General features: G+C 41.0%; 1 protein-coding gene across 1 annotated transcript; it reads left to right on the top strand.

Annotated features, from left to right (window-relative positions):
- The first annotated feature begins 2,043 nt into the window (after positions 1 to 2,043).
- On the top strand, positions 2,044 to 10,322 carry LOC139740378 (uncharacterized). Its single transcript, XM_071650971.1, has 3 exons — positions 2,044 to 2,065; positions 2,506 to 2,629; positions 9,674 to 10,322. Exons 1-3 carry the CDS (start codon positions 2,044 to 2,046, stop codon positions 10,320 to 10,322), a joined length of 795 nt encoding a protein of 264 aa, XP_071507072.1.
- Positions 10,323 to 11,008: the final 686 nt, after the last annotated feature.

The raw sequence follows: 11,008 nt of genomic DNA, 5'->3' as shown, positions 1-11,008 counted from the left end.
GTGTATTGGGGCACGATTATGACATTTATTAACGTCACAGTAACGCCGCCGATTTTGTCGTTTCGAGGCTAATAAAATCAGTTAGATCATTACTCTTCGATTTTTACGATAATGGAGTTATGACTAGAACTTCACATGCGCCGATCTCCCAGCTCGAGCAATAAAAGCTGTTTGGACAGAATTCCCATCTTTGCAAACAAACAGCGCGCCTCGATTTGTCTGACACAGTTAACCAAGACACAATGAATCCTTTGAGCGTATTTTATTTTGTGGAGTGGAGGAGCCCGAGAGAGAAATACATAATGACCTCAATTATCACCATTTACTATGCAGTAATCAACAATTAAAGTTTCGCCAAACATTTGGGATCGCATAAAACGATGTTGTTATTGTTTTATTTTTTGAAAAGTTCTCATAAAGTGGCCAAAAAGGTTTATACATGACATGTATCTGAACTCAATGTTTACGTTTTGCCGAACATTTGGGATCGCATAAAACGACGGTTTCGTTGTTGTTGTTGCTGTTATTATCATTGTTGTTGTTTGTTTGTTTTTTCTTTACATTTAATGACAGATAACGGGATCGTTGGCCTGCTTTGTGAAATACTCTGAGGAAACAGGAATCTTCCACATCACCTGAGTTCTCATAAAATTGGAAAACCGACGACAAGACAAATGACATTAGACAACCAAAAAGTGATGTAGGCTATAGGAAGGCAGCCCTGTACCTGTAGTGTGTGCAAATGAAGATTTCGTTGAAGTTTAGAAAAGATATTTTCAACCCGTTAGGAATGACTAAAAATATGGGATCCGGAATGTATGGTTCTTAGGCTGAGTGATATAGGCCTATACCTAAACTTGCTGAAAGCAGCTGGCGTTGTATTGGTCATGAGATTATTACAATTTTATTGTTTTACTCGTTATTTCATCCATGCCATGTCTTTGCCTTGTTTAAGTAAAATAAAATGACTTATTGATGAATGAAATGAACTAATCTGATGTGGATATTAGCGGAATCCACGCCTCTTGTTCCTACTTTCCAAATTAATAATATTACGCCTAACTTTTATATATTCATCAACGTATCACCTTTAAAATCCTCCTCATTGTTTACAAGATATGCAATAATCTTGCCCCATCTTATCTTAAAGACTTAATTTCCTTCCGCTCCTCCACTTCAACCCGTTCTCTCCGTTCTTCCTCCACTCTCCAGTTATCACGTGGTCCCCACACCTGTACCCGTTATGGTGATAGGGCCTTTTCTGTTATTTCTCCACTTCTTTGGAATAAACTCCCTCTTTATATTCGTAATGCGGAAAATGTTGATAGGTTCAAGTCATTGTTGAAAACTTATCTGTTTACACAACCTTAATTCTGTTGTTGTTGTTGTTGCTGTCGTTGTATCATAATATGTACATAATGCTGTATTTTACTTTTACGTTATATTTTCTTCTTTTCTTTTTCCGGATTGATGCGCTTAGAAACATCAGTATTAAGCGCTATATAAATGTTATTCATTATCATTATAAGACCCACATTTTGTGCTTTGATATTGCGACATTGGCTTTATCACTTTCTCATGGCATCTTATCAAAGGGCATTGAGAAATTATAAACAGTTTGGCGAGAACGGAAGAAAGTTCCGAGTGATAAGCACGGTCTTGTCACACTTTCGCACTTGTCTCTGTGACGTAATAGTGTGGCGTCACATTAGCCAGTATCTGGAGCTGCGCGTCACAATAGCCGGTATGTATCTCCGCGCGCGGAAGTAATTACGTCACATCAATGTGCGTATTTTTACGTGTGTACTGACTGCTAGCTGCAGTAGGCATACTTGATAGCTTGCTTAGCAACAGACGAGATAACACTATGCATATCGCACTTATCACCACCAGTATAGGCTAAACAATAAGTTCCCACGATCCGAGCAACCACCGTACCCTATACACCAAAGCTACACAGCATCTCATCAATATAAGGACGTTGAGAATGTGACAACTCTCAATTAAAAATTTGTAAACACTTAAAATAAGTCTACGGCCACAATGTCTCTGGAATTCATCACAGGTAAAATACTGAATTATACAGTGATTTCAAGATGACGTGTAGCAACGAACAAGTTTATCGACTATAATTATATTATGCTCTTGTAGTATATAACCCATAGATTGACAATATGCCATTTGGAGTCATTTTCATTTATTATTGGTCATAAAGTCGTACTAGTCATTCTCACCAGGCCTACACTGTACATTTAATGTCCCCACTATACTCCAATTATTGTTTTTTTTTTAATGTATTATTTTGTTACTTCAAGGTATAGCTCTAATCTTATAAGTCTACACTGGTACACCGTAATATATTCATGCATGTATCATGGTACCAGCATTATATCAGTTCCACATGTATATTTACAACATCTATTACTGCAGTTGTCACCTAGACTGTTCAGAACGTATGCATCATTGTGGCCAATTTGAATATTGAACTTTCATCAACTTAAACAGAATCGCACCAATGGCGAACGACGTTGAGTCTCGTGGATCGGGTGAAGAAATGTCAGCTTCGTGCTAGGGACAATGACGGGGAGCTGACAAACTTGTTCTCGGACATCAGAAATTACCTCGAGTGGTAAGCTATTCTTGTGACTTTCCTTTTTTTTTTCTTTCTGTAAAATCACCTAGTTGGTCACTTCATTATCAAATTGTCTTGAATGAATTGGGGTAAAAATCGGTAGGAGATTCTCTAAAATTGGACGTAGGATGTCGATGTGAACATTGGACTAAATATTTCATATATTTCACGCCTAGCAGAGATATTCGATTATTGACAATCACACAGGAGACGAGCATTATACATATTAACTGAGGAGATAATATCGTCACCATTTGCATTAGTCTCCTAGCAGTATAACTGACTTGCACATAAATTACATCGACAAATCGTCGCCCACTTAATTGTTTGTTAATGATTTAAGTAGAATAGGCCTACAGTAGATTGTGCACCCTATATTCCAAGCAAATTGTTATAAAGTTGTAACTGTGCAATGACTTGTGTGGATTGGGCTGTAGTTGCTGAATTATCGAAGCAGTGACTATATCCGCACAGACCAATGTGAAGATAACGTAGGCCTATAATTGTGGTTACCTAAATTACGACTTCCAATATCACAAATAACTTTCTTCTTGATAGCAATAAATAGGATACCACATTCTGAGGCTTCTACATAAATCCCGTGCGTTTGTCTGTACTCTGTACACGCAAGTTAACGTGAACATCGAGAGGTGTTTCGCGTTAACAAAGAATATTCACAATAAGTGTGAAAGTATGCCTTTAATATAAAAAATCTATGCAGCAAACGCTGACGAAAATGTTGGATGCATGATTGATGTAAAGTGCGGCTATCAAATACACTGTAGAAGATTTAAAAACTTAAAACTCCTATGAAACACAAATTTGTTTTATGTCTCACGTCTTATCGAAAATCTCCAACATGTCCACCTAAACAGTCTTAGTAGGGCCTACAGGTTCATACTGAAAATTTGCCTCACTCATATTTTGCGACTTGCGTCTACAGATATTGAAATCCATGGCTAAACCAAATGAGCCAACACCACGTACAGTAAAGGGGAAAAATAAAACGGCTCGTTCTAAGCCCTTTCCAGGCGGCGACATCTCTTTTCCGTTTCGTGATTAGATACTGTTTGTTCCTTTATGTGGTTTAGGTTTTGTGTTTGGGTTGTGCATGTGTATAAGCCAGTTCGGGGCACTGGCGTAGCCAGGGGGGGGGGGGGGGGGGGGGGGCGATGGGGGCGGTCGCCCCCCCCCCCCCCCCCCCCCCCCCCTAAGATTTGGACCGGGGATTTGGGAGGCGGAAAAAAAATGCGTGTATACTGTATGCATGCACATGAAGCGGGTCTCCTTTGCAACCTTTCATCAAATAAGAAATTTTTTTTTTGAATATTTCACTCAAAGTGTGCACCAGATCGTTGAATTTCAATTCAAAATATGCAAAATCTCTCGTGCTTGGGAGGGGGTATCCCCCTCCCAAACCCTCCCCCTCTGTGCCTCTTTCCCTAGCTAAGTACACTTTTTAGATTTACAAAAAATTCTGAATAATTCTGAGTGCACAAGACTTATCACTTATATTCCGAAAACTGAAGGTTCCCTCATGTTTAAGGGGAATTTCCCCTTTTAATCGACCCTTTCCTCCCTCAACCCCCCCCCCCATCAGTTTTTTTTTTTTTTTTTTTTTTTGGTGATTTCCCAAATGTTGATTCCATCAAATATGCGTATACGAGATATCTCAATTTCAACCTTAAAAAGATAAAAGCTCCATCGGAAGGGAGGGTGGAGATAACACTCGCCCACGCCTTCTCCCTGCTCCCCCCCCCCCCCCGCCATGCAAAGAAGTAGACTGTGGCTATACCCAGATCGCTTTATTTCAATTCTAAAAACGCAAAAGCTCCGCGAGCGGGAGGGGGAATCCCCCTTCCCCTAAGCTCTACCTTACTAGACTTTATACATACGCACAGATGGTGCACATTCAGAATAAGAGCTAAATTCCGTGAATTTAACACTTCGATGAAAAAGTATTGCACCAAAAATTTGCACCAGATCGCTGAATTTCAGGTCTGAAAACGCAAAATCACCTTCGTGTGGGAGGGGATATGCCCCTATCTACACCCTCGTGTGCATGCTTTTTTCTGTTTGATTGCTGAACAGACAGCATTCATGATATTCAGTGTAAGAATTAATACAAGAAGACTAGTGTATTTAGATTATACCATTTTATAGGCAAATTGTTCAATAATAATCTACACTAAAATATACTGCAACCTTAAACAAGTGGGACTGTTTCAACTCGTTAAAACACGCAAAAACATGCATAAAATTGCACCATTTGCAACATCAAAATGCAAAAAGTTCTTACCGTGGGAGGGGGGACACCCCCCCCCCTCCCACACCCTCCCCTCCCCCCTCGCTCGCTCCGCTCGCTCGGGTTCAGTCGCGTTCATGATATTCAGTGAAAAGAATTAATACAAGAAGTGTATCTAAATTATACCATTTTATAGGCAAATTGTTCAATAATAATCTACATTAAAATATACTGCTACCTTAAACAAGTGGGAATGCTTCACGTCGATAAAACGCGCAAAAACATGCATCAAATTGCACCATTTGCAACATCAAAATGCAAAAAGTTCTTACCGTGGGAGGGGGGACACCCCCCCCCCCCCCTCCCACACCCTCCCCTCCCCCCTCGCTCGCTCCGCTCGCTCGGGTTCAGTCGCGTTCATGATATTCAGTGAAAAGAATTAATACAAGAAGTGTATCTAAATTATACCATTTTATAGGTAAATTGTTCAATAATAATCTACACTAAAATATACTGCTACCTTAAACAAGTGGGACTGTTTCACGTCTATAAAACGCGCAAAAACATGCATCAAATTGCGCCATTTGCAACATCAAAATGCAAAAAGTTCTTACCGTGGGAGGGGGGACACCCCCCCCCCTCCCACACCCTCCCCTCCCCCCTCGCTCGCTCCGCTCGCTCGGGTTCAGTCGCGTTCATGATATTCAGTGAAAAGAATTAATACAAGAAGTGTATCTAAATTATACCATTTTATAGGCAAATTGGTCAATAATAATCTACACTAAAATATACTGCTACCTTAAACAAGTGGGAATGCTTCACGTCTATAAAACGCGCAAAAACATGCATCAAATTGCACCATTTGCAACATCAAAATGCAAAAAGGTCTTACCGTGGGAGGGGGGACATCCCCCCCTCCCACACCCTCCCCTCCCCCCTCGCTCGCTCCGCTCGCTCGGGTTCAGTCGCGTTCATGATATTCAGTGAAAAGAATTACTACAAGAAGTGTATCTAAATTATACCATTTTATAGGTAAATTGTTCAATAATAATCTACACTAAAATATAGACCTACTGCTACCTTAAACAAGTGGGACTGTTTCACGTCTATAAAACGCGCAAAAACATGCATCAAATTGCGCCATTTGCAACATCAAAATGCAAAAAGTTCTTACTGTGGGGGGGGGGGGGGGGACACCCCCCTCCCACACCCTTCCCTCCCCCCTCGCTCGCTCCGCTCGCTCGGGTTCAGTCGCGTTCATGATATTCAGTGAAAAGAATTAATACAAGAAGTGTATCTAAATTATACCATTTTATAGGTAAATTGTTCAATAATAATCTACACTAAAATATACTGCTACCTTAAACAAGTGGGACTGTTTCACGTCGATAAAACGCGCAAAAACATGCATCAAATTGCGCCATTTGCAACATCAAAATGCAAAAAGTTCTTACCGTGGGAGGGGGGACACCCCCCCCCCCCTCCCACACCCTCCCCTCCCCCCTCGCTCGCTCCGCTCGCTCGGGTTCAGTCGCGTTCATGATATTCAGTGAAAAGAATTAATACAAGAAGTGTATCTAAATTATACCATTTTATAGGCAAATTGGTCAATAATAATCTACACTAAAATATACTGCTACCTTAAACAAGTGGGAATGCTTCACGTCTATAAAAAGCGCAAAAACATGCATCAAATTGCACCATTTGCAACATCAAAATGCAAAAAGGTCTTACCGTGGGAGGGGGGGCATCCCCCCCTCCCACACCCTCCCCTCCCCCCTCGCTCGCTCCGCTCGCTCGGGTTCAGTCGCGTTCATGATATTCAGTGAAAAGAATTAATACAAGAAGTGTATCTAAATTATACCATTTTATAGGTAAATTGTTCAATAATAATCTACACTAAAATATAGTCTACTGCTACCTTAAACAAGTGGGACTGTTTCACGTCTATAAAACGCGCAAAAACATGCATCAAATTGCGCCATTTGCAACATCAAAATGCAAAAAGTTCTTACTGTGGGGGGGGGGGGGACACCCCCCTCCCACACCCTTCCCTACCCCCTCGCTCGCTCCGCTCGCTCGGGTTCAGTCGCGTTCATAATATTCAATGAAAAGAATTAATACGAGAAATGTATCTAAATTTTACCATTTTATAGGCAAATTGTTCAATAATAATCTACATCAAAATAAAGTGCTACCATAAACAAGTGGGACTGTTTCACGTCGATAAAACGCGCAAAAACATGCATCAAATTGCACCATTTGCAACATCAAAATGCAAAAAGTTCTTACCGTGGGAGGGGGGACACCCCCCTCCCACACCCTCCCCTACCCCCTCGCTCGCTCTGCTCGCTCGGGTTCAGTCGTGTTCATAATATTCAATGAAAAGAAATAATACAAGAAGTGTATCTAAATTATACCATTTTATAGGCAAATTGTTCAATAATAATCTACATCAAAATAAAGTGCTACCATAAACAAGTGGGACTGTTTCACGTCGATAAAACGCGCAAAAACATGCATCAAATTGCGCCATTTGCAACATCAAAATGCAAAAAGTTCTTACCGTGGGAGGGGGACACCCCCCCCCCCCCCCTCCCACACCCTCCCCTCCCCCCTCGCTCGCTCGGGCTCGCTCGGGTTCAGTCGCGTTCATGATATTCAGTGAAAAGAATCAATACAAGAAGTGTAGCTGAATTATACCATTTTATAGGTAAATTGTTCAATAATAATCTACATTAAAATAAAGTGCTACCATAAACAAGTGGGACTGTTTCACGTCGATAAAACGCGCAAAAAACATGCATCAAATTGCACCATTTGCAACATCAAAATGCAAAAAGTTCTTACTGTGGGAAGGGGGACACCCCCCTCCCACACCCTCCCCTCCCCCCTCGCTCGCTCCGCTCGCTCGGGTTCAGTCGCGTTCATGATATTCAGTGAAAAGAATCAATACAAGAAGTGTATCTGAATTATTCCATTTTATAGGCAAATTGTTCAACATTAATCTACGTCAAAATAAACTGCTACCATGAACAAGTGGGACTGTTTCACGTCGATAAAACGCGCAAAAACATGCATCAAATTGCACCATTTACAACATCAAAATGCAAAAAGTTCTTACCGTGGGAGGGGGGAAACCCCCCTCCCACACCCTCCCCCCCTCGCTCGCTACGCTCGCTCGGGCTCGGTCGCTTCGCTCCCTCGCAGACTAACCGCCCCCCCTAAGATGAAACTAGAGTCCTGGCTACGCCGTTGGTTCGGGGTTCCAGTTTGAGCATGAGCAAAAAAGGTCATTTGTACCAAGAGACAGGTTGGTTTTTGATTTCACTGAGATGCATTTGCAATGTTAGGCATGATTATTCATGTAATCCCTATAAATGGTGCCTGCCAGTACATCCACCTGACAACAAGCCTGGTATTCGGCAATGTTATCAGAAAAAGTTTGTTAATGTATTCAAAACAGCACAATGAAATGGATGCTTCCCAAAGTGTTGATTGACGAACCATTCTGGTCACTTCATCTACGCAGGTTCATTCTTTGTTAGAACACGAGTTCCATAAATTGCTATGTTGGGCAAGCTGCTGCATTATGTCGCTTTGAATAGAGTGAAGTGCCTAACCAACTGAGAAAAATGAAAGGTCATTTGTACCCATGTGCACATGAGCTTTCTCCGAACTGGCTTATTTGTGTGCGTTGAACTGTTTGGTGTTTTGTTTTGTTTTGTCTTGTTTTAATGCCTCCGCAACAAAGTGTCGCCTGAGGCATTACCATGTTGGGTCGTCCGTCCGTCCGTCCTTCGGTAATCGATTTTAAAGAATATCTAGGAAATGTTTGGGCCATGGGTCATAGGTTTAAGCTCAAGTGAAAATGCAAGTACATGTACTCCATTTTTTCTCCATATCACGAAAATGGTTCAAGGTTTCTTCATAGTACACTGTAGTACTGTACTTATACATGTGCAATATTCATGTATATAATACCTGACAGTGATTCTCTTGGGAAGTTTTGGGTCATGGGGTCAAGGGTCAAAGATCAAAAGTCAGGTTAAGATGCTAAAATTATACTATTAAATGCTGATATTACATTATTTTCTCCATACCTTGGAAATGATTTCGAATGCCTACACTTAGTTCAAATTGGGTAAGGTCTATAGGCCTACAAACATTGCTGCAAAATGATTCTGTATCAGGGAAAGATTTGGTCAATGGGGTCAAAGGTCGTCAAAATGATAAATCTCTCTACTAGTATCTTCCCCATATTTGAAAATATCTCAAAGTATCGTCTTGAAAATTTGATATAGGCCTATACAGTATATATATATATACATATATATTTATATAAATATATCAGGCATATGTTTGTGTCTACGTAAAATATAAATTACCAGTTAGTGATTATTTAAAAAAAAATGTGGGCCATGTGGTGAAAGGGCAAGGGCCAAAGGTCAATAAGTAAAAACGCTACATTCCCGAATAAACAATTTTGCTATCCCAATGAAACTTGGTTCAAGGAATGTTTAACCACTCAACACATTATGGGATTGTGCCATAAAACTTTCAAACATGTCCATTCAGTATCTTGCCAATCATGTGGTACAGTCATCTAACATTGTCAAGGTGTACGCATACCACCTATTAGGAAAATAATGCAATATGACGGAGGCATACCAGTCTCCATCTATGGCGAAATTTCTAGTCAGCATACACACGCTCACAGTGATTGTTGCGTTAAAATATGGTTGCAAACACACACTGATCAATATCATCGACTTGTGTCATTATCATGTATATAGGCAACGATATGTGGCGGGAAGACGTAATCACAGGTGGGACGAAAACCTGCGCCCGATCAATCGCGACAGAAATGGTTACACCGACCACGAGATGATGCGGGACTTCAAGAAGCTGAAGGCTGAACACGAAAGGTCTCCGAGACTGTCGAGCATGCTGATGCCGACGTCGATCGTCGACGATGCCATCGCAGCGCTCGATGAGAGCCAGATACGTCAGTTCGAGGTCGACGAACTCGAGATACAGTTACAGACCAAACTCAGGGACTTGGAAGCGGCTCACGACTTGTTTCGCGATAAAATGTGCGAAATCAGGCGACAGACGACTCGGGTGCGGCCCACAGTTCGTTCCCGCCCCGTCACTTTTCCATCCCGTGAGAATAGGGAAGACGCACTAAAAGGCGGTCAGAGCCTGATTAAACCGGATCAAACCAGCGCGGACTTGCCGGTGCGCGCACAATGTGCGCAACCAGGGAACGCACAAGTAAACACGCGCATGAATACCGCCTCTGCAGTTCCACCAATGATTCCTGATTTTCACGGGGAGAGCTTTCGACTGGCCAATCACAGGAGTAGTCTGCCCCGACCCAAGAATGTGGTGAAAAGGGGCTGGTCTTCAATTAAGAAAGTCTGTAGTCGCCGTCATAATTGAGTTGTTCAAAATTTGCAAGGGGTTTTCTCCCCTTGTGCAGTGGAACACTTAGCGTGAACACTCTTGACAACTTTTTTTCCCATTATCGAGGGGAAAAAATAATGTTCAAAATAGCTGAACTAATCCTGAAATCCTAATCCTAACACTGAAGATAAAAGCAATTCAAGATTCATGGTAATCCATTTTTTAAAAAATGAATTGTAGTTACGCTTGTTTGCTCTGTAAATACATGTAATTCGAAAGGAAATGTTAGTTGGAAGAATATTAAAAGAAGAAGAAAAAAAGAAAATCATGTCTGAATTGTTCTTATTTCCTAGATTATTAAGTACTAGTAAACATTTTCCGCCTTTACATGAAACTTGTTCTGCCGTTTTGAAGATTGTCAGTGGTCGAAAAGCTTAAAGGAATAATAAATACATGAATTTTACTTTTCCACACATGCTAAATATGATTACACATTTCCTCTCACAAATACATGAACATAATGTCCACTATCAAAAATGAACACAAGTACATTTTGGCCCGAATTCACGAAGGTGGTACAAATGAAACCATGATTTAAACCATGGACAAAAACCATGGAGCGCCAAGTGTCACACGGAATATTTTGTTACGAAATTGGTCATTTTGTCAACAAAATGACCGTTTTAACAAAATTATCATTTCGTGGAGGAAATGTTCATTTA

This window comes from Diadema antillarum, unplaced genomic scaffold (assembly GCF_040938485.1).
Source record: "Diadema antillarum isolate AM-2024a unplaced genomic scaffold, OU_Dant_1.0 seq00000850_RagTag, whole genome shotgun sequence".
NCBI lineage: Eukaryota > Metazoa > Echinodermata > Echinoidea > Diadematoida > Diadematidae > Diadema > Diadema antillarum.
This window is presented reverse-complemented; position numbering and strand designations above follow the sequence as displayed.